This window comes from Myiozetetes cayanensis, unplaced genomic scaffold, assembly GCF_022539395.1.
Source record: "Myiozetetes cayanensis isolate MyiCay16 unplaced genomic scaffold, myiCay2020 scf16, whole genome shotgun sequence".
NCBI classification, from domain to species: Eukaryota; Metazoa; Chordata; class Aves; order Passeriformes; family Tyrannidae; genus Myiozetetes; species Myiozetetes cayanensis.
The window spans coordinates 9,317,228-9,345,128 of record NW_026087270.1 but is presented as its reverse complement, the minus strand read 5'-3'; the positions used below and the strand labels follow the sequence as shown (position 1 = coordinate 9,345,128).

At 36.2% G+C, this 27,901-nt stretch overlaps 1 protein-coding gene across 7 annotated transcripts in view; it reads left to right on the top strand.

The window, feature by feature from the left end:
- PHKB (phosphorylase kinase regulatory subunit beta) overlaps positions 1-27,901 on the top strand; it is a 70,324-nt gene that overhangs the window by 3,664 nt on the left and 38,759 nt on the right. For 4 of the 7 annotated variants that reach the window (XM_050311660.1, XM_050311661.1, XM_050311667.1 and 1 more), the window contains 8 exons: positions 5,320-5,409; positions 7,466-7,604; positions 8,241-8,340; positions 11,391-11,498; positions 13,448-13,528; positions 16,864-16,979; positions 23,984-24,047; positions 26,686-26,781. In XM_050311660.1, the coding sequence (XP_050167617.1) occupies positions 5,320-5,409; positions 7,466-7,604; positions 8,241-8,340; positions 11,391-11,498; positions 13,448-13,528; positions 16,864-16,979; positions 23,984-24,047; positions 26,686-26,781 (794 nt within the window). Of the gene's footprint in view, positions 1-3,168; positions 3,187-5,319; positions 5,410-7,465; positions 7,605-8,240; positions 8,341-11,390; positions 11,499-13,447; positions 13,529-16,863; positions 16,980-23,983; positions 24,048-26,685; positions 26,782-27,901 lie in introns of all 7 variants that reach the window. The other 3 variants (XM_050311663.1, XM_050311664.1, XM_050311662.1) reach the window with 1 other exon arrangement.

Here is a 27,901-nt window from a genome sequence, read left to right as displayed (position 1 = left end):
GTGTTCAGTAGCTTTTGTGTGTTGTTATTTTTGTAAATCCTGAAATCAGTAATTTCCATTAAGCATAATATACTGTAGAGAGAAGTGACTTCAGATGATTAGGAAATAGAGAAGGGACAAAATAAATTGGTGCATATTTTTTTCCTGTCTGATGATCAGTGACAGGACCTGCAGGAATGTGTCAGGGGAGGTTTAGGTGGGATATCAGGAAAAGATTCTTTCCCTACAGGGTAGTTGGGCACTGAACAGGATCCCAGTGCAGTGGTCACGGCCCCAAGGCTGCCAGAGCTCAAGGAGCATTTGGACAATGCTCTCAGGCACATGGTGGGATTCCTGGGGTTGTCCTGTGCAGAGCCAGGAGTTGGACTTCAGTGATCCTTGTGGGTCCCTTTCAACTCAGGATATTCTCTGATTCTATTAAACACTAGTTCAATTACATGCACTGTCTAATATATGATTTTTTGGGGATAAATGATAGTTTAAAAGCTTTGTCACTTCAGTGCTATTTCAATGCTATTACAGGATTTCACTCCTTTTTACCTGTATTGTTATGATCACTCAACCTAGGTAATAATTTGTACCTTGTGCTTACTCCTACTGTCTATTCAGGCAGAAGAATACTTTGATACCTTTTACATCTTCCTCTCCAAGCTCTTCTCCTTGTGTTTTCTCACCCTGTTTTCATTGGACTGTAGAACAGTTCAGTTTGGAAGGGTTGTCAGGACATCAGCTACTCCAGCCTCTTGCTCAAAGCAGGGTCAGCTATGAGTTTCCTCCTGTATGTAGTGATTAAAAACCCCCATGTGATATAAATTCTTAAACTTTGTTGTGAGAAGAAATAAAATCCTCTTTGATCCCAGTGACTTCTGTAATGTGAAGATGTAATTGCCCATACTAATGGTGGGTAATGAGAGTTACAGTGATCTGAGATCCAGAACTTGTTCCTGTCTCAAGTGTTGGATTACATCCAGAACTAGTGTCACGTTAAAGGCTGTGGTCAGTTTAATTCTCATCAGATCTAGAAAGAAATCTTATATTCTCAGCTTTTTTCTTTTGGCCTGTCCTGATTTGAATACGCACCTTAACATTTTCTTTTGTTCTTCTGGCACATGAAATATTGCAAATAAAGTTCTTGACATGGTGCTTCCATTTATTTGTGATTAAACTTCAGGGCAATGTTTGTTTTAATTCTGTACTTTGAAAAATTTGAATAAACCCTCCTTGCTGAAATATACAAACAAATCTTTATCCATAGCTTTGGTCCAGAATTCCATTCTAATGTCTCATTTTCTTGAATATCCCCAATTGCTGCCTTTTTGAAGAATGTGTGGGTGTTCAAAGCTTCTGTGTATACAAATTTGGGAGCAGAGTTGTTTAAAAGCTATATTGGCCATAGCTTCTAAATCTAAACACCTAGACAGTTTATAGCTCTTCCCTGAAGAGCAATTAATGCTAATCTCAAACATAAATGGAATAAAAATGAGGTGGATGGGAAAATACTTTAATATCAGGTGACATAATATTTTCGGCCTCCAGAGGTTGTATATACATAGGTATTTACACTGCTAATAGCTTACCTTGGAGAGCTTTCCTAAATTTCCTTCAGTTTTATATTCTGCTTAGAAGAGATAATTAAACTGTAACTTTTTTCCCTGGAATTTGTACATCTCAGTTTCATCTACTCAGTAAGGTTTTCTTTTACTTTCACTGTCTTAACTAAGTCAGAAATACCCTGTTTATTATTACTTTAGTTCTGCACTAGTGTTTGATGTGTTTGTTATCAGTTACTGGGCTGTTTGATATTTCCTCCTGTTCTCTAATACTTTGAAAGGAAGTTTCTGTCCTTTTTAGTAATTCTTCAACTTGAAGATTGGTGAAATCATATTACTCTGGAAACCCTAAATGGTAGGAAATAAAAGGGGGTTAATTTCATTCAGAATATGGATATAGGGTATTAAGTCAGTGCAGTATCTGAACAGAGACAGGGATTTAATTGGACTTGGTATAAAGATTTTTAGTGTTCTTTTATCAGATGTGAAATATATTAGTGCAGGAAGCAATACTTTAATTTCCTATCAGTTTTTTCCCTGATTGTGAAGTAGTTACTGCCTTGCAGCAATCCACTTGTAGTGTGAGGAAATAATGGGCATGCTCCATTCGTTGTGGAAGAAGAGCTGAACTCCCATGTAACCATTTAAATGTTGGATGGGGCTGTTACACTGCTGGGCAGCTGAGGAAATACTAAATCAACAACATAGGGGGTTTTGTTACTTCCTAGTATATGTACTTATTTACCTACAGTAAAACCCACGCTGTGTGGTTACAATGAAGTGAGATATTTATGAAAAACAGTATTTAAAATTAATGGGCTCGTCCTGTTTCTTCTGAATGCTAACACACAGCCTGAGACCTCCAGGGTACTATTTGCATATGTCATTCTGTTATGTTCAGAGTGTTACAGTCTTGCTTTTGTCTTTTTTTTTTTTTTTCAGTTTGAAAACCTATTTTAAATATGTAATTGGAACTAGCTTTCTATGGCATGTTTTAGTCTTGCTGACATGAACTCTTAAATAGATTTGGGAAGACTCTAGGTGGGCTTTTTTTAGCCATCCTAAAAATAACTTGGACTTTGTTATGGGCTCACTCCAAGCCACAAGGAAGGAGCAACTTTGTGTTTGTCGTGGCTGCTCCTTGCTCTTGATTAGGTTGTGATAGCAATGAAACATAATTAACCTCATGATTTCTCCAGGAGAATGCTGTAGACACCCAAGCAAAAGATAAACTATGTAGGTGCTCATGGGAAATTAATGAAGAATATGTGGAAAACTTTGATTTAAACAAATTCTCCTAGTTATAGTAGGAGTTATTTTAAGGAATACTTGCTAGGAATAAAACTATTTTTCTTTAGTCAAATTTCTCGAACTTTGAATTTATTTTAGCTTTTTGTTTCATTAACATTCTACTCTGGCTGTTTTAATATATTTCTGTTAGTAAAGTTTCAAACATCTAAAATAATGTAATTTGTAGATGATGGTGCTTTGTCATTTTCATGCTCTTTTTTCTGTTCAATCTTCTTTCTGCTCCAAGTTGAAATCTTTGAATGCTCTGAAATAGAAGAATATTCTTTTTGTTCTTGATAACATTATTTTGTTTCTCTGTTGGCCACAGAGGGTCACAGATTGTCTGGTAAGTATGTAAATTAGAACGATTTTACTTTAGGAACTTTTGACTTGTGTATACGTGTGTGTGCCTGTGAATACTCAGCTGTGTTTCCTGGTGCAATACCAGGATTAACAGTCTGCAAGAAGTGAACTTGGAAGGATGGTGTACTGTGCATGTGTTATACAGTTAACAAATCTAAGAGAATCTTTATTTTGCCTTTGAAATTCTATTAAGTGAATATTTCTCATAAATTTGCTACTTTTTATGCAGTAAGTGATTTCCTGAAGGTTTTTTCCTTTGCGTATTCTGTCCTACTTTCACTGAATTGCCTTATAAAATTACAGTTACACAGGTCACTGTATTATGTGCTTTTGCAAGATAACTGAATTAATAGTATAACACTATAAATTATGAATCTCCTCATGGATATGGATTCATAGGTAAAAAGAAATAGAAAAATAAAATTGCTTTGAAAAATGGATTCAAATTGCTTCAGAATGTTGATTTGTTCTTTTTAATTTTTTTTAGCAGTAGATATGAAAGATGTGATATATTAGAAATTTCTTTTTCCATTACTGAACAATTTAATTTCTTTTCACTTTGTTCTTTTAGGCAGCTTTAATAAACTGGGCTTTCTGTGCTTCCCTCTCAGGCCCTTCCCCACGTGGATGTGTTGTTTGTAACTCTCCCAGTGAGGAAGGGAAGGGCTGTAGGGGAAGCTCAGATATGTTGGGAAGCATCACTAGAGCATCCATGCACAGCAGACCACAGGAATCTGCTCAGAGCAGGGGGGTTTTTTTTTTAAACTCCTATGATTGCAAAGCAAAAATAATACTAAATTGGGAGTGAGGTTTGAATTCCTGAGGGCAGGAGACATTTTCTTGTCTCCTCTCCAAAGGACTTTATTCACAGAGCTCCTGTCTCCACACACACTCACAGAATCAATTAGGTTGAAAAAGACCTCCAAGATCATCAAGTCCAGCCTTTCACCAAACACCACCTTGTCACTAGACTGTGGCACTGAGTGCCACATCCAGTTGTTTCTTGAACCCTTCTCTTTTTCTGCGTTTCTTTTTCTTTGTTTCTTTTTCTTCATTTCTTCATTGATGAGAGTCCTGAATGTGGACAATCTCCTGTCTAATACTTGGGTATGTGCTGGGATTTCCAAAGAGCCAGTGTGAATAAAGCACTCAGCTGTGTCCTGCCAGAAATGCTTGGCTGGCTGGGCTTCCCTGGCAGTTCATTCCCTGAGCTTTTCTGAGCATGCAGCCCGGAAAGGGAGAATGCTCATTCTTCCTCTTAGTACATGGCTCTGTGGGACACCTTGCCAGCCAGAACACTGAATAAAGCCCAAGGGATTGATGGAGGGAGGAGAGCAGTGTGTTACTCTTAAATCAGAAGTTGGAAATGGTTCACACCAGTAATTTTTGATAGGTAGCTCATTTCAGATATCAGGAAAACTGACTTCTCAGGGGTAAATGGGGAAGCAGTCAATGTGTGGGACACTGAGAAGGAAAGAGGTGGATTTGATATAGTTGTATTTCTCTGTAATATAGGTAATTGGGGAACTTTATCAGTTGGATAGGTTGTTTAAGCATTGTTAGTATCTTGGAACCTTTTTGTCATTCAAGATATGAGATCAGCTGGGATAATTGTGGTGGGTGCAAACGAGGTTGGATTAGGTAAAATATTGATGCTCTTGTACATGTTCACTGTTTTAGAGGGCAGATAGGGAAATAATAGCTAAATTTAATCTACTTTTGTTCCTCTTCCTTGTGTTTTTCTATATATCTTTAGGAATTTTGTCTGTAGGATATTAAAGTTCTAAGCAAATGTTCCTATAAAATTCTTAACATTTAATAGCTATCTTCAATAATTAACTATACATTTGTAGCACTTGCTGTAGCTGAGTATCAACAGGGCATTGGAGATCCAGATGGAGGTCTGATTTGTGTAGACAGATACTATAGAAAGAAATGTGCATAGAAATCAATTCCCTGAAATTGTAGAGATAGCAACTTTTTTTGATCCATTGAAATGCAATAAATTGTGGTTTTGGATAACAAACAGGAGAAATACCACATTGCACTAATTCTTAGCAATAGTATGAAACTAATTCTGATCTTGATTGTGTTTTGTTTTTTCTTCTTCTTTTAGGTTCAATTTATGAGCCACTCAAAAGTATTAACCTTCCAAGGCCAGAGGGGGAAAGTCTATGGGACAAATTAAATCATTACTATAGAATTGGTAAGTTAATAGTAGTTCCACCATGAAAGATTTTCAGTGTAACTCACTAAAATATTTACAGTTGTGCTTATGAAAGTCATTAGCTTTGTCTTAAAATAGTATCAGCAGTCCTTAATAAGGTTTTTTATTTCCTGAGAGGTAAAGGGATACAATTCCTCTTGAGATTCCTGTGATAATGTAATGCATGTATTTGGATATTTCATACACTGCTTGAAAGTGTATGCGTGGCAAACATTGTTCAAAATGATGTCATTTGTCAGACTGCAAATAGATTCTGAGTTGCACGTGATGGCCTTGGATGGGGATGGACAAAGGTCATCTGCTGACAAGTGTTTGATGTTTGACCTACCCCAGACAGGAGTTAGAATTGATGTTTTCATGGTAAATGTCAGCGCTGTGTTATTCCTACTTAAGGGGTAGTTTCCTAAATTTCTGCTGGGAGTTTGAAATGTGCAAAGAGTGCAGGACTTCTTGCTGAAAATCAAAATGCCTTTTAGAAATCCAGTCCACCTGTAAGACTGAATTTAGAATTATTCTGGATAAAGGGGTAGCTTGGTATTGCAGCATTAACCTGATACAGCTGAGGAAAAATTTAAACGGAAAAAAGCTTTCTGGTGGTATTTATAACAGTTTGGCAGGTGATCAGTAAGAAGTTCTTTTTTGTTCTTAGTGGTGCCATAATGTGTTTTGTGCTGAAGCTTTATTTGTTAGCTAACTTACTTTTAGTCAACTTTAGTGTTTTTTCTTTTCATTATGAGGTTATTTTAAGTCAAAACTGTTAAAGAAGCAATGATTTGTTTTGACTGTTAGGGGTTTTAGAAGGTCTGTGTTATAATGAAGTCCTGCCTGTATTCTAAAACGAAGGGGTTTTTAATGGCTGTGCAACTGAGTGTTTAAAATTTAAGTTTTACTCAGGCAGGGGTAAAGAATAGTGAACAATCTTGCCATCATTCTAAAAATGTGGGATGAGACTCCCTTCATTCAGCTCACTGTGAGTTGTACCCAGTCAATCCATACATGTGCTGCTTTTTGTAGGTGCATTGCTTTTAGCTTTCTTAAAAGGACACGACTGTTCAATTTGCTTTTTCAATGCTTGGCAGCAGCAGAGGTGGGCTGCATAAAAAAATGACTATTGAATTTATACTTCATTTTAGAATAATCTATGTTGACTTTTCAGGTAATATTTTATCCAAGTTTTTGTTACAAGGTGTCAAGACACTAAAGAATATAATTCAAAAAGCCATAAAACGTTATAATTTTTGTTAAATTCTTAATCTCTAATACATACGTAAAGAGAGTTTTTAGAATAGATGCTTGATAACAATTTGGGAAAAAAACCCTGCTTTCCTGTCTTATACTGCACAGATTATTGTTAGAAAGGTCATGTTTGAGGACAATAAGCCCAGTTTCAATCTTGTAGCACGCTGGTTATTATAGAACTTTAGGAAAACAATGCACAAAATGAAAAAATATTTAAGTACAAAAAGAATCAAGGTAATATTTATTATTTTTCTAAGTCAGTTTTGACAACTTGAAAATTTCTGTCTTGTTCTATTTTTATGTCAAGGTTCTAAGTTAAACAACTGTAGTTACCCTTTCTCCTTACTTACTCTCTCCTTTCTTTTATAAATATCAATACAATCATGTGGCCTAAGTTAAACATGTAATTTTTATGAATGTAGGGTTCTGGAGAGATAAAGTATCTCAGTGATTGGGGAGGCAGTTGACATACTGTAGTCACTTTTTTCGTCTCTTTTCATAAAGAGGAAATTACTGGGTTGTATTGTATAGATTCTGTACAAAGTGGGTTGTGCTAGAGCAGAGTCATATAAATAGTTTTGAATACTGTTGGGGTTTTTTTGTAAAAAGGTCTAATTTGACTGAAAAAACAACGTGGCAAATTTTTTGTGTGTTTCCCCTTACCTTTCTTTCTCTTGTTTCATTTGTACATGCTGTAACAGATTATTCACGCCTTGATTTATTCCTGAAAATCAGTTTAGAAACTGGAAAAAAATGTAAGTGTTGTTACTAGCCTTTTTATTTTTCCTTTTTCCAGTTAAATCAACTTTGCTGCTCCATCAGAGCCCAACCACAGGTCTGTTCCCTACCAAGACCTATGGGGATAACCAAAAGGCAAAGGTACACGACAGCCTTTACTGTGCTGCCTGTGCCTGGGCATTGGCCCTTGCTTACAGGTGAGTAACCTCTCAACTCACACCTCTTACATCCTTTCTGTTACTCAGTTCCCCAGGAAAGGTTTCAAAGATGAAGCTTTGTCAAAAGTAGATTCGTAAACCCATGCATGTACCCATGGTACATGTTTCCAAATCTCAGTAAAAATATTCATGTAAGGACTAGGTTAAAAATGCCACTCTACTTCTGGTAAGTAAACAGGTTTTTGTGTAATGTAATTGGTAGCAGTATTTGTAGCAGAGACATTAATTCTTGCTATTAAAAACAGGTTCTTGTGGCAAATTGTACTCAAGGAATACTGCTGGTTTCAAATATAGGAAAGTTCAGAGCATTAGCAGGCTTGATGCAGGGACTAACAATCCATTTCCTTATATCAATAAGGATTTTTTTTCTTTTTAGATTTTGAAATAGGAATGTTTGTGTAAGTTGCAAGACAAGCTGCAAAAAACCCCCCATTTTATTAATATTTTTTTAATAAGGAAGGAGGAATAGCACAATAAATATCTTAATACGGGTGAGGGCACCACTGTGCAACAGCATTAGTTAAATACTTAATATTCCAAAGCATTAATGTCTTTTTTTTTTTTCTCCTGCTAATGCATTTCTGATTTGTTTTACGAGTTATCTCTCTTACCCAGGCGTATTGATGATGACAAGGGAAGGACTCATGAGCTGGAGCATTCTGCTATAAAGTGCATGAGAGGAATTCTCTACTGCTACATGCGGCAGGCCGATAAGGTAAAACACTGGAGTGTGGACACGAGCACTGCCTTCATTCTAGGGGATTAATTAAACTGTGAAAACTAACTTCTAAATATAGATAAAATTCCAAAGGGGAATGCAGTGCTGCTGTGTGGCCCAGCTCAGAACAGCTGCTTTGCTGTTGTCAGGCCACAGCATTGTTTTAGGGTGTAGAAGGCACGAGTGTTTGATGAAGTAAAATGCAGGGTGTGCTTGAAACGTCTTGGGGTTCATTTTGCAGTTAGTTATCCTATTTAAATATTACACCATTGGTAATTGTGGGTGTTTTTATGTCTTTTTAGTGATTACATGGAAAGATGTAGAACTTCTTTTAGTTAAGGCTGGAGACTTTTCTTTGCACTGTTATCTTGGTTATTGGTTTTGTGGGTGTTCTCCTTATCTAGGTGATCATTTTGATTATTTTGCTTGTTTTCTTTAGCAGACACTTTCCAGTATTCTTTGACTTAATAATGTAAAATGAGAAGGGCAACAGCCCAAAATGAATAAGGAAGCAGTAATTTACTTATGTTGTAGCACAACCCATAGTCCTCTTGTGAGTATACCCTGAATATTCTTGAATATTCAGGGATTCCCCTTTTTAAAATTTAGATATAGTGGATTAATTTTGCATAGTGGTTAGCAGTAATTCGAGAAGTAGTTAAGTATATATATTCCATATAATTATTTTAAGTTTCATGTAACTGACTTTTAACTGCATTATTAGGAATAGTTTTCATGTAAGCACATAACCTTCATCACAGCTGGGCACACAAACTAAAATGAGAAGTTCATAGGCACGTGATACCAGTAACAACAATAATAAGCAAATCAGATGTGTTGCCAGTTGTGTTTATGCTGACATATTTTTTCTTTTTTTCATAGTCTGTTTCTTTGTGGTCTCATATCTTTAAATAATCTTGACCTAAATTGATCTTGTTGCATTTGAGCTGTTGTTTTTCTCTTTGACATGCAGTTGTTGGTTTTTGAGGACGCTGAGTGCAGATAGAAATAATAAGCATTAAATTAACACAGGTGTCACACTGCTGACATCCTGCTTGTCAGCTTTTGCCTTGTTTACTAGAGATGCTTTTCTTTTCCCACAGTGTAGTAATAAACACTTTCTGGTACCTAACAGAAATAAATCAAGCTGGACTTTATTCTGAGAGACTGTGTATGTGCTGGCCTCATGTAGAAGGAAGATGGTTTTTATTAATAAGAAGAATTATATATGTCCAAGACATGACTTGAACAGATGCTACTGCTTGTAACAAAAATTGCAGGTGTTGCATTCTGTTGCTAAGGAATGTATGAGTTATGATCTATATGGATTTAATGTGTTTATGGAGTAGACATAACTCTATAATACAGTATTTGCTTTCTTGTGTCTGAGGCACATGTATCATTTGTTGGTAGAGAAGAGTATCCCATGAAGATAACATCAGTGTTGGAAATGTTGTGAAATGTGGATCAGGTACTGGCAATGATGGTTAGAAAATTAAAAAATATGTTGGAGAGCAAAAGGTGACTTTAAAAGTTATGGAAAAGGCTCTTGGTTTTTCACCTTCATTGTTTTCTTTGTGAATTTGGTTTCATTTTTATACCCAGTTGACAACTGTCTGACAGTCCAGACTGTTTTCCCAAATGGTTTTGTAAGGTAGCAGACATTGTATTTCATGACAAAAGAGGAATCAAAACTACTTTAAAATGACCATAGTATTATTTCACACCTTTGTTAATCTATTGTATTAGTAATTAATTTGATCTCCATTGTAAGAGATTCTTAGAGATATATTCTGAGGTCCAGTGATAGTGTCCCTGCATAAAAGTTCATTTTAATCTGGGGCACTACTCTTCCTATCCCTGATCTTTGTTTCTCTTCTAAGCTCTCAGCTTTGTCTTCTAGAATCTGTAAACACTTCACTGTATGTGAATATCACAAATGGTTCTTACCAAATCCAACCCTTCTTTTCCCAGGTAATCTCTTTTATACTAGATATTCAGAGTTCTTGCAGCGTTTCATTTGTCACATGATCAAAACATTGCAATTTATGCAGGTCTATAACCCAGAAGGCTTAACAATTATTATTAATAACAACAGTATTTTTTTTGTTTTGAAACCTTTTACATTGTTAAATGGTAAAACAATAATTACTTTATGGATGGTGATTCATAAAAATTAGTGAAACTACTGTTCCTGACATAAATTTTGGGCTCTTGCACTCCAGTAAGAGCTTTAAGCTAGGAATGGTGGGATGGGGAGAGAGTGCTCGAGTGAGGAAGTGGTGGCTGGGGTGAGCAAGCCAAGGGCCTGGGCTGATGTGAACAGAAGAACGTGGCATTGATTGGAGTTGTCCTGAGTGTGCATGTGGAAATAAGGAGGGGCCTGTGGGACAGCATTTTGGAGAAGAAAGCTCGGTACCCTTTCTGGGAACTCGGTGTGCTGTGGTGCCTCAGCAGTGCCTGCACACTGATGCAGCCTGGGCAAGGAGAGGGAGCAGTTCAAGTGTGTGTGCAGCTCCAGGGCTGTGTGGGGTGGTAGGATAGCTCCACTGACTGGAATGCTGTGATGGGTGGAGACAGGCCAGGAAGGGGAGAGAGTAGCTGGAATTCCTGGTACTCTGCTAGGGAAAGGTGGTGAGCCAGCTGAAAGCTGTGGGTCAGGGTTCTGTGTATACACTTCAGGTCTGTGAATTCAAGTGACTGACGTGATTTCTATGAAGATTTCAGCTCCAGTAAAATATGATGGTGTTTGGCCAGAAGATAAAAGCAACTGAGCATCTGTAGCTTTCTATTACAGATCTGTTTTTTCTGCCAAACCCAAAGAGATTGGATAGATGGGGTGAATAGTTGTGATCTTTAGGTGTATATATGCTTGTAAGTATATATGAAATAGCTTCTGATAAGTTTCAGGAATGCTGGTTTATAAAGTTTACATAGTGGCCATATGGAGGAATTTTTTAATACCTGAAATACATTGTGAATTTGTGGTTGCCAGTCACGCTGACATTATTGACTTTGATTTTGTTTTGCCTTTCTTTCACCTTTAGGTTCAGAAATTTAAGCAAGACCCCAAACCATCTGCATGTCTACATTCTCTGTTCAGTGCACACACTGGAGATGAGGTCTTCTCCCATAAGGAGTATGGGCACCTTCAGGTAACACATGCATGTGCATGTAAAAGTTTAGCTGGTTTTTCATAATGTTATTGTTGTCTCCATTCTTCCATAATGCAACTGTCTCAGTTTGGTTAGACTTGTGTTAAATGTGCTGTACGTGGTAAAACCGAGGCTCCTTCTGCATCTTTTTGTGAAAGATAAACTATTTTCAAATAACTCAGTGGTGTGTTTTGGTCAGAAGCTGCTGAAATAACTGTCGGATTGTAGAGGTAGATGATTGCTTGTTTACAAAGTTTCTTCTTTTGAGAGCAGCAGAGGGCTGTCAATAAATAATCCTGGCAAAACAATGTTGTAGTCAGTAAAGTGAAAGATTTAATGTAATCTTACAGTGAATGTGAATGCTCCCAGCTTAATTTTCTGTAAGTTTGAGAAATTTTCATTCATAGTAATCATTTAATGTACACTGACAATAGCTTTGTCTAGTTAGGAGTTGTTCTTCACTTCTTTGTGTGGTGGTTCCTAGTCAGATTCATTGCCTAATTTAATGTTTTAGTCTTTCATTTTTCAAAGTTTTGATCTACTCCTTTCCTTCTTTTCCTCCTTCTCTTCTTCGCTTTCAGACCCTTGTTTGCTTTCATGGCCTTATTTTGCATTCCTTAGGTCTGCATAGTTCATATAGTTCAGAAATTGCTAGTGAAGTTATTCAGAGCTGCCAGTAGGTTGATTATTTCATTTCATGGTGACAACGTTACTTGAATAGTTTGTACAATAAATGTGTTGGATTCAGAAAATTTGTGTTCTGAGAAAAATGCTTTATGCAGTTATCCTGAGTTAGCATTTTGGACTTCTTTGTGAAGCTCCCTGAAAATGCACATCTTTTATCTGCAGGAGAGACAATTTTGGGACCTGGGGAGCAGTATATGAGAGTTTAAAGTCTGTTTTTTGTGGCAGCTCAACCCTTCCCATAACATGAATGCACATTTGCTTCTGTCATCAGCAAACATCAAAAAATAGAGGGTTTTCAGCTCTGTGGAGACAACAGGGCACAGAGTAACTTAGGGAATTCAGTTGGGAAAAATAGATTATATTATGTAGCTCTCATTGCTGTACTTGGTGCTTTTCAGTTTGTATTAAGGAAGTGAAGAGAGGAGTCTTTAAATCTTTTGGGATTTTTAAAATGTGGACCTAATTTTTAATCTGCTATATTTCAGATAAGAATCCAGTTAAAAAACTGGATTAAAAGTTCTAGAGGGTTTCTCTAAATTTCATATACTGAGATTGTAGGTTTTTACCTCACTGAAGCAAGTTGCTGTGAGAAACTTACTTTCTCTATTGGAGTTACACAAATTCTCAATTACAGTAGAATTCTGTAATAAAAAACCAATCCAGCAGTTTCCTTTGATTCATCAATGAATTGGCATTATGATGCTCATCTGTATAGCTGCTGAAGGTAATTACTGTTAATAATAAATGCTATGTACAACTACAAAAAAATAGTTTTTCACAAATCTGATCATATCTGAATGTTGTAATTATACTCCTGTCAGCTGATAGCACTGAAATTCCCACTAGGGATGAAGTGATTTGCTTTCTAGGTGTGCTGTGTGCTATTCAATATAATACTTGCCTTTTTGGTCATCTGCTTGCTAATAAATGGTTATGTATGTAAACATGGGACAGCTTGTGGCTCCAGTGATTGCCCGTGGGTCAAAGCAGTGTGCTTTGATAGCATCTTTTGACAGCGTAGTTTGAAATAATTTAACAAATATTAACACATCAGAAGTTTTAGAGGACAGTGCTTCTTTGTGGCATCTTTTCCTATCGATTGTTTCCCCATCATTAGGTCTAGGAGAGTGTTTTTGTAGGAGCAAAACTGTGTTATAGTCAGACCATCACTGTTAGTGAATAATACCACGTTTAGTTTGTTTGTCTGACTCCGATAAGCATAAAGTTAACTATCGTTTCCTTTCTGTGTTTAATTACTTCAGATCAATGCTGTGTCATTATTCCTCATCTATTTGGTTGAGATGATCTCTTCGGGGCTGCAGATTATCTACAACACAGATGAGGTACAAATCGATTTCCGATCCTAAAACACGTGCTTTGAGTTGTTTGTGTTCTTTCTTGGTTTTATTTATTACCAATTGTAAAATAATTGTTCAGAAAATACACTGCAGGTACTATTCACTTTTAGTGGAAGTCAGAACAGATGAACTAATGGATAGTGCAATAAATTAATAGCTGAAAAGGTGTTAAATATGCAAAAGTAGATGTAACACGACGTTGAAAACTTTCACAGTTCCCTGCTATTTCTGAAAGGTACAAGGTCAAGAATTAAAAGGTCTGTTAGGACAGTTAACTTCTACTTATGTTGATCTCAATTTTCACCTTATTTCAAACTGTCAGGCAGTGCATCCTCTCCAGTGGAATTTCAATACAATAAATAATGGGGTTAATTTTCTGGAAAGCTGAAGGTCTTTGTTCAAATATATATGAACCTGTGGGCATTAAGAATTTTTGCTGTTTCTTCAATTGAAAAAAAACCCAACCATTTTATGTCATGGTGAGGGATGTTTGTAGAGATTGTTAACTCTTCTATAAATAAGATAATAATAGCCACTGTGGCTGTGACTTGAGGACAAGTCATGTGAGGACAACCTGCTGTCCTGCTCTAAAACGAGGTTATGTTTTGATACAGAATGGAAAGCACAGATGTATGTGGGTTTTTTTTAATTTTTTTTCTTCCAATTCTCTTAAACTGGGCTTATTTAAATTTACTCTGTTCTGTTTAATAGCTGCTGCTGTATTGCCTTAAAAAGCTTAAATGCACTTATAAAAAAAAAGGATAATTTTCCAGTAAGAGTGTATTTGCATTGTATTTCTGAAATGTACATCTTCATTAATCTATTTTTTTTAAATAATGAAGAACTGAATGTTGCAACGTCTCCTTTCTGCTTAGTTAGATCATATGGTAGCCCTATACTATTTTGTCTGAATTGCCTTTATGTCTGTGAGGAGGCAAATGTATATAATTAAGTATTTACTTAACTTGATATCTAATTTATATTATCCTCCAAATTTTTGTATTGAATTACAGATTCTGCAGAAAAAAATGCATGTATATAGACTCCCCTGACTGGGGATATTCATTCCTTGTCAGGATGTAGTATTCTTTGCAACTGTACCCTATAAATCTCTGGACTATGGGGATTTAGACAAGATTATTTGATCACAGACCCGGATGTTCTGTTATTCTCGGTGTAGCTTCAACAGTTGCCTTTATTCTCAGACCTTACAACTCCACATAATGACGGTGTTTCCAAGTTTCCCTGCATGTCTAGGCAGTGTTCACATAGTGGCACTGTGGATGTGGCAATCTGCTGCCCAAACACCAAGCTGGAGATTTCTTCCCAATGGTGTCATTGCAGGGTGTATTTAGGCTCTTCCCTTCCATGGAGAGCCAGTGCTCGCCCGGTGGAAGGTGCTGGCAGATGGTTGATATTTGGCAAGCTGTCTGCAGAAATATGTTTGTACACAGAACTCTTGGCTTTAGAGGCGAACCCTGCCTGCTTGATGTCAGGCATGGCAGCTGTCAGTGAGTTACTCTCCAGTTTCATCTGTTGGCAGTTGAAAAATTAATTTAATCGTGTCTTTGCATCCATAACAAAGATAACAGTGTATGACTGTGGCAATGAGTGAGAGCAGTTATCCACACATTAAACAGTTACATGAGTGTTTGCAGTCATCCATGCTGTGTGTGTGCTCTTTATTACACCTTCATCTCCACATGCTCAACTTCTGGATAAATAAGCTTAACACACACAATCCATAATTTCTGTAAGTGCCACAGCACTGACTTGGTTATAGCATTTACATGCCAGTGATATGAATTAATTGTTTTCTGAAGGTTTTGGGTTGCAACAAGCTGTCTGCTGCCTTTTTCTGTAAATCTAGTGTTTGGAAACCCTTAGATAGTCTCATAAAATGTCTGTAATTGGCTTTTTTTTGTGTGTGTTCCAATCATCATCACTGGTAGAAGTAATCAGTAAAGCTGTATATTTCTATGTGGTGCTCTTCCCTTCTTCATTTAGCTGATACATCTCAATTTCAGTTATTGATAGAAATAGGAGAAGCCACACTCTTAATCACTGGCTATTCTGGCTCAATTCACAGAAAGTTCATTTTACTACAGCCAAATGCTAAATTACAGAGATGAATATCTAAGGAGTGGGACAGTGTTTTCTTGAAAGTAATAGCTATGAAAAGATTTAGTGTACAGGTAATTGTACACGTGCATCCCATGGTGAAATTTTAGCAAAGGCATATTATATAGAGAGAGACAAGGGTGTCTAGAATTATAATATTGCTGGTGGACTGGTTTTGGCATAAAGAGTGGATCTGAAATACTAAATTTTTAAGATTTAAAGAAACGTAGAGAGAAAAAAGACCAAACAGAAGTATGCAGATATATTAAAATGAGAGCAAATACCTTTCAGTAAAAGATTTGGGGTTTGTTTCGTAGCTTATTAAAAAAATAAATATCACATGAGTGTAGTAATGTTGATCCTTCTATGTCATTCCCCTCTATGGTTGTGTATTTAGCCATTGCCATATTCCCTTTATTAGAGTCCCCTAGAATAATTTGGATGGATGAACCAGCATAAATCTTGTGTTTGTGGTTAAATCTTCACTAAGCTCTAATCTGTGGACTCTTTGAACTGAACTGTAAAACTTATGATCAATTTAATTTTTCTACAGTTGAGCAACTCCAAATGTCTTTTTCAATAGTGCAAATGAGGAAAAATTATCTGCTTAAATAGGTCCCCAGCTATAGCTGAATACACCTTAAATGCCTTAAAATACCCTTCAGTACCTTAGTATTCAGTTGAAACATGTTGATCCATGGAGATTCTAATTATAATAAATTGGTTTAGGGTTTTATTCATGTTTATAAAGGAGTGTGTTGGAATCTGCATAAGTATGTATTATCTGGAGCTAATATAATAAACTTTGGCATACTGACTCTCTTAAAATTAATTAAGAAACAGCACCAAGACTTCTGTGTCCTAACTTTGCAGGATATAATTTCTTTTGGTTTCTGAAGTTTTTAGAATAAGTCTTTTTTGAAAGATCACCTTGTTGTAGCTCTTCAAATATGTGTCTTGAACATGAAATAATTTTTATCCCTGGCTTTGGAGGAACTTTTGCATAAATTCACATTGTCACCTCTTAATATTTTGTGATTAGGAACTGGTCTTAAGGAAAAGACCTGAGCTTGGGAACATCCTGCTCTGGATTCAAACAGAAATCGATGGAATTATGATGGCTCTTTTGTCTCTTGGGAAAAAATGAATAGATAAAGATAGATAATTTTTCTTCAGTCACTTTTGTTTTTTTCCTGTAGGTGTCCTTTATCCAAAACCTTGTGTTTTGTGTGGAGAGGGCCTATCGTGTTCCAGATTTTGGTGTGTGGGAAAGAGGAAGTAAATACAACAATGGCAGCCCAGAGCTGCATTCGAGGTGGGTGAGCAGACGTGGCTCTGTCAGTCAAAGCCCGTAAATGAATCAAAAGAATTCATGGAGTGAGTTAAAAATAATAATGCACTAAAATACTGTTTGAACTAAATTAAGGTTCTCTAAAGACTGAGAGATATATTTTGGGAAAATGTGAAGATAATTTCATCATTGTATGCATGCTGAAATAACCACATAGATGCTTAGCTGTTTGAGTATTCAAATTCCAATAATTATGTGCAGCTGCATGCAGATAATTCTGAAAACTGTGTTCAGAACTGTTCAGACCCTTTAGGCATGTGCAATAGATTGGATTCACAAGAATGTTTAGGAATATCCTGCTTTAAAAAGGTGTTGAATCATGAGTCTAGACTTTCTCATCTCCACCATGGTGGGAAGAAGATGCTGGAACTGGAGACCAGCCCAGTCCTGAGCTCTTTTCCAGGTACTTCAGATGCTACAACAACTGGACATTCTGATCCCTGTCCCAACAGACAGTTAGCAATGTTCTTAAGGTTTTAATGTTATGGTGGTCCTGTTCACTTTAGTGGAATTACTTATGTGCTGTCTGTCTTGAAGGATCAAATCTGTAATCTGACAGCTTGATTTTTCTAGTGTTACTGTTGTTTTCTTCACTTCTTGAGTTCTGAGGCTTTATTATTCATAAAAACAGCTATAGCTTGGATATCTTAGGATTTTTAAAATATTGTTGATCATCCTTATTACCAAGGGCTTGCAAAGAATACATGTGTTTCTTCCAGTTTTCAGTATTGCCAATGAATGTGTCTTCTCATTTGAGAATTGAAATTTTTTTTCTTAGTTCACATATAGTCATGTATATTTTAACATAAAGGTCTAATTACATGTCATTACAACAAAACACTTAATTTAGGTATTTTTTTCAGGGCTTTTATAGAACCTTTGTACCAATATGAGAACTGAAAAAAATCAAAATTGTTGTTATATGACCTGCTTTGTTTGTTTGCTGGGGTTTTTTTCTCCTGTAAAATTGTCAAATGGCAGACTATATGAGCATTCATGTAGAGATTCATATACTTCCTTCCACATCACACCTCGTAGAAATGTGCAAAAGGAACACAAACTCCTGTGTCTCCTGTTGTTTGCAGCATTCTGGTTATTCAGTATGTGAATTTCCTCCAGGGAAAACTGAACATCTTTTAAGCAGATGGAAATGGGCTTGTTGTTCTGTCTTAATCTAGACTGACATTTATAGGTTGGTTTCTCTAAGGTGAAGTTCTGTGAGATGGACTGAGCCAATCTAACAGATCACTGAACTAGCACAAAAGGAAGCACAGAGCTTGGTCTTAATTTAAGAAGTAAACTTTGGTCATCTGAAACAAGTATTGCCCCTGTTTCTCTTTCTTTGTGTGCATGTTGATACTCTGCTTTGCTGTAGAAAGCTGGTAGGCAATTTCCCATGTTCTCATAAATCAATAAAAAATGGAAGAGGAACATGCATCAAAAGATATATTTAGGTATTATTGAGGAAAGCCCTGGCTACGCTAAGGTGTTCTGTGTACTTTGTTATGCTCCTGGTGTAGTGGATCTACCAAAGAGAGCTCTAAAAACCATATAAAAAAAAACTGATGAAGCAATTACAACCATCAGGTCTACTCAGAAATGGTGTTTGTGTCTTCAGTGATTATGAACCCCAAGCCAGTCTCTTAATTTCAGTGTTCAGTGTGGTGTCCTCCTGGCCCTCCAAACCTAGACTGTAAATCTACATACAATTTGTGTTTGCTTTCAGAATGAGAAATTAATTCTTGCCTTTTATTGAAAGAGGCTTCATTTTTAAAGAAGACATTATATAATAGGGAGTCTATGAATAGTAGCTGTAAATTATGGCCTGTGTTAAAAGATGCAGATATTTTAAGCCTTCACAGTCTTGGTATTCCATCTTAGTACAGCTGAAAACACTTGTAATAAATGATAAATAGCAGAACACTCTGTGGAGCAGGTCTGCACTGATGTGTGCAAATTGACGGCTTTTATTGGTTCAAAGGCAGGATTTGTAACAGCTTTTATTGCACTGTGATCCCCTTCCCGAACGGCTGAACTTCTGAAAAATTAATTTGTCCTGTAACCATTTGATCAAGCTGTTCTCCAGGCATCTGCTGATACCTCTGCAAAACGTTTTTGACATCTCCCATATGTACTGTGAGAAAAATGAAATTGCCAAAGTGCAGCATCTTCATATTCTGAATCTGAGACTGCAGAGCCTCGATCGTGCTCTTCCCTGTAGAGCAGGTGTTATATTGCTATATAGTGCTGTTCTTCCTTGCTCTATTTTGATTTATATAGTTACAAAATTATTGTTACTGATGTAGGATGTTTTTTCTTGTTTGCTTATTTTTAACATCCTGTGTGGTGTTTGATGTTCCAGTTCAAATGCACAGCACTTGGATGGAGGCAAGCAGCTGAATGGGAGGAGGATTAGAGGTGTATATGCTTTAAGGTGGATTTTGATTAGCAATTGCTAAGAGTATTAAAATTTTAGTGTATGCCCTCAGGTATTTTACAGAGAAGAGTGAATCTAACAGTTAGAAGTTAGTGGGAGTTACAAATGATGTTTAAGTGCATTTACTAAATATTTTTTAGCAAGCTGGAAGTACAGTTTCTCTAGGTTAGTCTCACCTTCCCCTGCCCTAAATGTGGCTCAAGGTCAAATGTATTAGTATTATGATTGCAAGTCTGCTCTTGATAATCCTTGCCACATCACAATAATTGGCAACTACAGTAAGGTCTAAAGATTGCACCTGATGAGGTTCAGTGTCGACATTAAGAAGAAATCTCTTCATTTGAAGCAGAGGGAAGTGCCAGAACAGGATACTCCAAAGAGTTACGGAATCTCCATCATTGGAGGTTTTTGAGGCTTGTCTAGATGAGGCTGTGGTTTACTTGAATCGGTCTTGGTTATCATATCTGGCTTCAAGTGAGGTTTCATATCGGCTTAGATGGGTTCCATGTGTCCCTCACAGCTGATGACATAATGATCCTGTGAAATTTTCAGAGGAATATTTCTGGAGGGTTTGAGTTAGGTTTTCTTTGGGGCCATCTCTGAGTAAGCACCTTTTTCTCTGGGCATTGAGTCCCACATGTTAACACAGTATGTTTATGGTGGGTTGCTGAGTGGAGGAAGGAACATTTATTAAAATACATTTTGCCATTAATTCATACTGTTAAAACAACCTATTTCTTCTGTTACTAAATTATAGAGTATGAAGAATGTGTTTTCTCTACAGAGACACGAGCATAATGTTTATTATAAATCCTCTCTTGTAATTTACCCAACAGGAGGGCATTAATCAGTAGGAATGAAACAAGTGTTTGAAGTGTGATCATAATCCTGAAGTGTGCTGTGTTGTTTGATTGTTCACTCTTTTGAAGACATACTTGGTATGAAGACTCTTCTCAGACTTTTCTTTTAAAGTAACATCCTCCTCTCATTTACCCATGAAACTTTTGGTAGTCTAAGTAGTGAGTGTGTGTTTAGTGAAGGGAATGCTTGATTATGTGGAGACATTTATATGGTCACTTGCAGGTAATATTTGTGTGAGTAGAGAAGTGTCCAGAGCTTTGAATAACTAGGGGTAGAAAAATGCTCATCAATTACAGTAAATATTATTGTTATTGTAGAATAATTACCATGTAAAATACAGATGATTTCAAGGAGGGAATACGTATGTCTTGAATTTTGCCTTTTTTGTAGGCAGATTGAGTAGTTTTACATTATCCGAATACAAGTTGAATATTTAAATACTCTAGAACATTTATTACTTCTTTACCTTTTGTCATAACTTTTTTCTCTGAAAATGTAGGACTGTTGGTATTAGAACTGTTACTTGAAAGGGAGAAGAAGAATTAGGTTTTAACATGGGATACAGATTGCAGTGTGCAGAATTTCTCTGATTTTCATTTTCTGTATATGCAATTTGGTAATACTCCTTAATGCCTCTAAAAAGTTCTATTCTGAGCCCAATTTGTTTGACCAATTGCTAGGTGATAATTGGAATGAAGCAATTTTTGGAACAATTACATTTTTGTTTAGATATTTGAAGTAAAGCCAGAGAAATAATTATATTCCCAGTACTTCTGAGTTCAGTTTATTTCTTCATGATATTCTCCAGTACTAAAAGCTTTTATCATCAGAAGACACAAAACTGAGGGATTTCACCACTGTTTGATGGCAGCTGCTCAGAACAGGATGTAGTTAAGCTGGTCAGCTTTCTCTTGTTGAACCAATTAGCACTGAATCCCATGAGTACTATTTCTGGCAGCGTTTCAGAAAGGAAGATGGAGGTTTATGAATGATAAAGTGTGAAATCAGTATCTAAAATATTTCTACTGTTAAAACCAACTAAAAGGTAAATGTAATACTTAAAACACAAAATTCTGGAACTATATTGAATTTTTTTCATTATTTTCAATATTTTCTGTGCAGTTGTAATTAGATCCCATATTTAAAATATGGTTTAGTTAGTAAACATTTGAAATTTCATATTTTCCATTAATAGGACAAATAAATTTATTTACAGAAATGTAAGGTTTGCTTTGATCCCAAAATGCTTAATGGAGTATAGAAGAATAAAGGTTAAAGCACAGTCTCTGTTTGCTGGTTTCTGACAATTTGATTGCTTTAAGTCTCTTTGTGGGTGGACGATGACGTTGTTTGTCAATACTGTCAAAACTCCTCTTACATAGAAATGGGGAATATTAGTGATTATTTTCTGAGTATTTTTTATAACGCAGTGTTATAAACTCTGTGTAACGGGACAGATGTGTAGGGATAGCACATGGGTTGTCAGTGAAATAAAATCCCTGTTGTCGTTCATGTACAACTGAAGCAGGGCCAGCTCAAGGCACATTGGTCAGAGGAAATGCACTGCAGGGGAGACAAAGGTGTAATTTAAAATTTTACTTTCATGAATGATGTAGGCAGAATTACACTAAGCCTTGTTTTGATGGATGCTTTGAATCTGTTTTACCTGATTGCCTGAGAGAATGTGAAAGGTGTTTGTTTAATTAGCTGAACCTCTGCAGTGTTTCTGGTTGCTGCACTTGTGTGTCACCACTGAGTAGGAAGTGCAAAGGCCTCTCTGTACCTTGGCTGTTTATGTTGAGTAGAGCTGTCAGAAAGCTGGGAGTGTTATATATTATGTTTTTAAACTCCAGCACTGTTGGGAACTGGCTGTCATGGGTGTGTGGAAGGCTTAGACCAAGTTTTCAAAAGCAAAGCCCTGCCGGTGAGTCTCGAGATGCAGAAAGGACTCCCTTGCTTTTTAAACTCCTTCTCAGGGAAGGGTTTAGGTGTGGCTGAATCTCATCTTAGCCTCAGACTGTGTTAGCGGTTTAAATTTAAAGGAATTCTGGAGGTATGATTAAACCACTTTGTCCCACAGGTTTTAATGATGGCAAACCAGAAAGATTTATGTAAATGAATTATTTATTATGACAAATTAACAAACAAGTGAACAGATGAAAGATCCTAACCAGAATTATTTACTACACAGTGTAAAAGCTAAAAAATCTACGAGTAGAGTATTATAGAACAAAGTAATATATTACACTCTAACAAAACAGTTGCATTAAAGCAATTGTATCAAAGCTGGCAAAAGAAATAATCATTCAGTAGAGACTGCTACAACTCACCATACAGGATAGCAGGTAGATCTCCCTCTTTCTCTTACCCCCTGAGGAGTAACCATGAAGAGGCATCCCTGCTTCCTGGGAGAAGCTCCACACTTCAAGGCAATGTGTGGAAGAATCTGCTATATGGACGTTTGGACTGGGCTTTTGCAGTTATGAAGTGATGGACTGGGAGTCACAGATCTACAGGCTCTCAGACTAGCTTGTCTGTCACGTCTTGTTTCAAAAAAAGAATGTATATTCCAAGTCTGGTGAAGCAGAATGATCTTAGAATAATTTAACACCAAGACAGCAACCTGGCACCAGCAGCTGAGCTTGCACTGTGTGATGGCCTGCATAGTGTGCATTATTGCATTTTAGGTGTGTTCAGGGTGGACTATCCTGCCACACTGGCTCATTTAATATTTTACTTTCTGATGCCCTGTGACCTTAAATGTTTGAAATGTTGGCATCAACATGCCAAAAATGCAGTGTTTTATGTATATTGTTAATGTTTCAGCTCCTTACTGCAGCTGAATGGATATAAATGAAATTGACCTATATAATTATGTATTCTTTAAAACTGAGGAAAAGAGAAGAATGTTTCTTTGCTACTGTTTTCTAAGTACTCACAAGGAAAGTATAAAACTACACTTTCTTAAGGAAAAGGCTTTTCTAAAGTGTCTACTTTTATTTGTACTGTATAATTTACATAATTGGTAATAAATTAATATAGAATTTAATTTTTCAAGTTATATAATCTAATTATTTTAGTACATTATTTTAGTTTACTTTAAATGTGAACTTGCAAAGTTGAAAGCTTGCTGATAGTATTTCCGGGTCTTGTTTTGCTTAGATATTAGCCATGGAGTAAGTGAAATAAAAGATGTGTCACTATATAGTTGACATCAGAAAACCCTTCTATTCTGGATCCAGATTGATGAGTTCTTTTATTATATGGAAAGCTAGAAATCAGTCTTTTAAACTTTAATGCTTGAGAGCTGGGTTGAAAAATTGTGCTGAAGTAAATCCTCTGTCAATAAACTACGTTCAAGACCTTGAGATACATAGTGCCAGATGTCTGGTAGCAAGGTGAGAGCAAAAGCACCTTTTTCCAGATGGTCTCTGACATTTGAAGACAAATAAAAATGCTGAGTAGTGTTTAAGAGAAAAAAGGGAAAAAAGCAACCCACTACCAAAACAACCCCAAATTTGCTGCATCATCATTTTATTAACATAAAGGTTAAGCACCAAATTCAAATCAAGAGAAGATCATAGCTCTGAAAGCTGTCTAATGTGTTAAATTTTAGCCTGGGCTTGAATTATGATACCTCTGGGATTTTGTTGTTTTGTTTTCTCCTCAGCTCGGTGGGGCTGGCCAAAGCAGCTTTAGAAGCAATTAATGGCTTCAATCTCTTTGGAAAACAGGTAATAAATGTGTTTGTTTTCTCTCCTTTTATTTTTTAGCAGTAATGATTTAGACTGTGGGTTGGGCATTTTGTTAGATTCCAGCTTTAAAAAAAGTTTGTTTGCAAACTGACTGCTCCTGTTTCAGGTAGAGAATTTGTCTGATAAAATCACTATGCCCTCACTACCCAGAATTACTTTTTTTATTTCCTTAAAAAAAAAAAATCTATAATGGTTGCAGCTTAGTCTGAAGAAGAACTTTGTTGCCAAAATGGTTTTTTTTCCTTCAGGACTGTATCGCTTGATGATAACAGAGAATACCTCTACCAACAAACATTACCCTACTTTTGTCTCCTTCCCATATGTTTTTGATCCAGACTTTAAACAAACTGCTTTTATATGATCCCACTGTTTTACTGGTTTTTAATTTCAATATATTGCACAGTTGTAAAATCTTCTCCCAATCTTTCACATGGTTTGGATGAATTAGGAAAGCAAGACTTTTCTGAGATTTTTATATCTGACTTGTATTCCTTTTGTATGTGCATCGTTTCTTTTTGGTGTTACACCTACAGTAGTCTGGAGCTAAAATATAGAATATTCCTCAAAATTATTGTTTTAGAAAATGTACAGATGGAAGATACATCATCCATTTAAAAGCTGATGTCAAGTGTTAAGAACTAGGAGCTAGTGAGGATCTTCAGTAATGATCAGACATTATACATGCATTGCATTTCAGAAATAACATTTATCTATAATCTTTACCTTCCCAACAGTTTCAAGCATCAGTAAATGCGGCTGTTGGTTTGGCTTTTTTTTTTCTTTTCAAATTATTTTTTACTAAATTCTGAAATGGATGAATAAATTGCTGAAGCAAGACCAGTTATGCTTTGAGAATTTACTTCCGAGATATTTAGTTGGCATAAACAGAAACCATTTTGACCTTCAGTCTGTGGCAGAGTTTGCCTTTGTGCTTAACTCCAGCTGTGTTCCAGCAGCTTTGAGAAATCCTATTGAGCCCCTCAAGAGAGATTTGTTTGCACCTGCAACTGCACCACAATATCCTGCATAAATCACTGCCGGGGTGACAGACAGCTTGTGACAAGAGAAACATGTTCAAAGTCTGACCTAGTCAGAGTGTAATCACTTGTTTGGGTATGAGATATATATCCTATATTAAAAGCAATTTTATCTGTTTTTTTAATAAATCAAGCCTTTGTAAGGTGTCCTTACTCCAGAACTTTACAGTTTTTAGAGAAGTGAAAAATAGTTCATTTGTAAAACAAGATGCTTGTGGGTTTAGCCTGGTTTTGAATCCCCAAAGAATTCTTCACTGTAGCACAGAATTTGAAACTACACATGCATATGCACATGTGCAATTGTGTTCAGAGTTTGTAGATGAATTTGGAGATTTGTGAATAATCAGAATCTGGATTAGGAAGAAAGTAAATTAACAAATCATCAAAGCAAATGTGATTATTTGTGTACATTCTTAGCACTATTCAGTATGTATCTTGCTAGAATGATTAAGAGAACAGATTATTTTTCATGGGGACAGTGGAAAAAATGTTTTGTTTAGCCTAGTAGAGCAAAAGCTGACTATTTGTATGATAACTGTGTATAATTAGACTGCAGCTAAAGAGTGAGTCAGAAAAAACCCTCTGGAAAGGCATCTCAGTGGGTGGTAGTACTGACACCCAAAGAAAGGTGGCCAGCTACTTCTGGAGACACTTAATTGGAAATGGAAGTGTTTAATAATTAGAAAGGGAGGGTTCTGTACCAGTCTCTCTGGGAGAGCAGTGTACCAAAGAAACTGAGTGCTTTTTAGGAGAAATTTGGTGGATTTATGAGAACTCATGGTCTGGTGTTTCTGACCATAATGGAATGAGTTGGCACTGAGGGTGTCCTCCAGTGGGGTGATACTGAGATTCAGGATCAGTTGGAATGTCTGTGAAGATACCTCTTCATCAACAAACTGCATTGAGTTTGCAAGAAGTTGCCTGCTGGTAATAATTCTAAATGCTGTTGGTTGTGTTTAAACAGTGTCTCAAATGTGGGAGTTTTTCTGGCTGTTTCAGGAAGTATCAGAAAGATGACAGATATAGTATAGAATTACAGAGTGTTACTAGGAAATAGATTTTGCAAGGAGTAGATGTTAATAATGCAGACCTTACAATAACTGAAAAGCAGACAATTTTTATTTGCATGGAAGCCCTTTTCCCAAGCAGTACCTCTGCTGAATACCTAAGTAGTACCTCTGTGCTGAATATGTGTTCTAACTGACTTGTAATGAAATATTCAGCATCACTCTTTGGAACATTTCCTGCAGTCACAGGGAAGGACAGGTACTCTTTTTATTTTTTTTTTTTATCCTTAATACAGTTGTTATTTTTCAAGAATTAATGGAAGGGTTAATAGCCTGAATGAATCATATAACTGATAATCAGTGTGAGATAAAATCATCTAATTTTGGCTACACTTAAATACATGTAAAAATCCAAGGTATTTTCAACTTGACGTTGTTATATTTTCTGACTGAAAATACCAGCTCCCAGGCTATGACAGCATAACCCAAATAAAACACAGAACCAGTTGTTTTCCCCAGAATAAGCTAACCTTCTTCCCTTTCCACTGAACAAATGTAATGTTGTGTTTCCAGGGCTGCTCTTGGTCTGTTATATTTGTGGATTTTGATGCCCATAATCGTAACAGGCAGACTCTGTGTTCACTGCTGCCCCGAGAGTCAAGGTCTCATGTAAGTAATTAAATAAAATTCTCCTTGACAGAGTGTGGAGAAAATAAATGGATACAAGTTCTTAGTTGCATGGTGGCCCTTATGTTCTGCTTGATAAAGATGGGATTTTGCTGGGAAGGTGTTAAATTTTGGCTTCTAAATTGTCGCTGTGATGTAGTTGTTTTTCTGAAGTGGAATTACAGTGGTGTTCTTTATTTTGTTAATACATAAGTTAAAAGGGTAGCATCGTGAGAGCTTCCTAAACAATTGTAACATAAAATTGGAAATAACTGAAGTGAGGTTTTGGGGTCTTGGTGATTATTTTTCTTTTGGCCTAGTTTCCACTATACACTCTGTGCCTGCATTTTTTAAACACTTTTTGTTTTAGCTTTAATTCTTTCTTTTGTCTAGAAAAAAAGCCTTTAAGGTTGGCTTATCATAAATTGCTGAATATGGATAATTTCTTGTTGTCATAAGCTACCGTTACAAATTTATTTCCTCGGTTAATAAATCTGAGCGACATAAGTATAGATTAGTAAAAAAAGATCTATTTCAGTGCTATCATCAAAGGTGAATTTGGGTTTGGAAAATGTGTAATTTAAAGTGAGTGTTCATAGAGCTCTGGTTTTTTGTATGTTCTGGGACATAACAGCATTTTTGTTCATGAAACAGACTGTTATAATCTTCAACATTAATAGTTTACTTATTGTGGACAAGAATTATAGAAGAGTTGTAATGCTGGATAATTAAAATAAAAGGCACTGTCAGCTAGTTTTTTATAGTCAAATGGTCTTTTATAACTCTTGCTGTTTGTTATTTGCTGGAGACTTGAAATATTGCAGCAGAAGCTGATTTCACAACTTACTTTTCCAATAGAAGGAATCTTTGTGTCCTTGTCTTCTTTTTATGGGTTCATGTCAGTCATATTGGCAAAAACATGTTATTTTAAACAGTTGAATACCTTGAATATGTCAGCAGAAAAGAATACTCTTTTGTGTTTCTGCAAGCTTGGTGATGCACTGGTTAGTAATTTTTTTGTGGTTTTAACTTACAATAGGTGCACAGGGTTCTTGAGAAGGTTACTCACATTTTCTCCTGGATTTTTCCTTTATCCTCTTAATATCTGAATCAGATAAGCTTG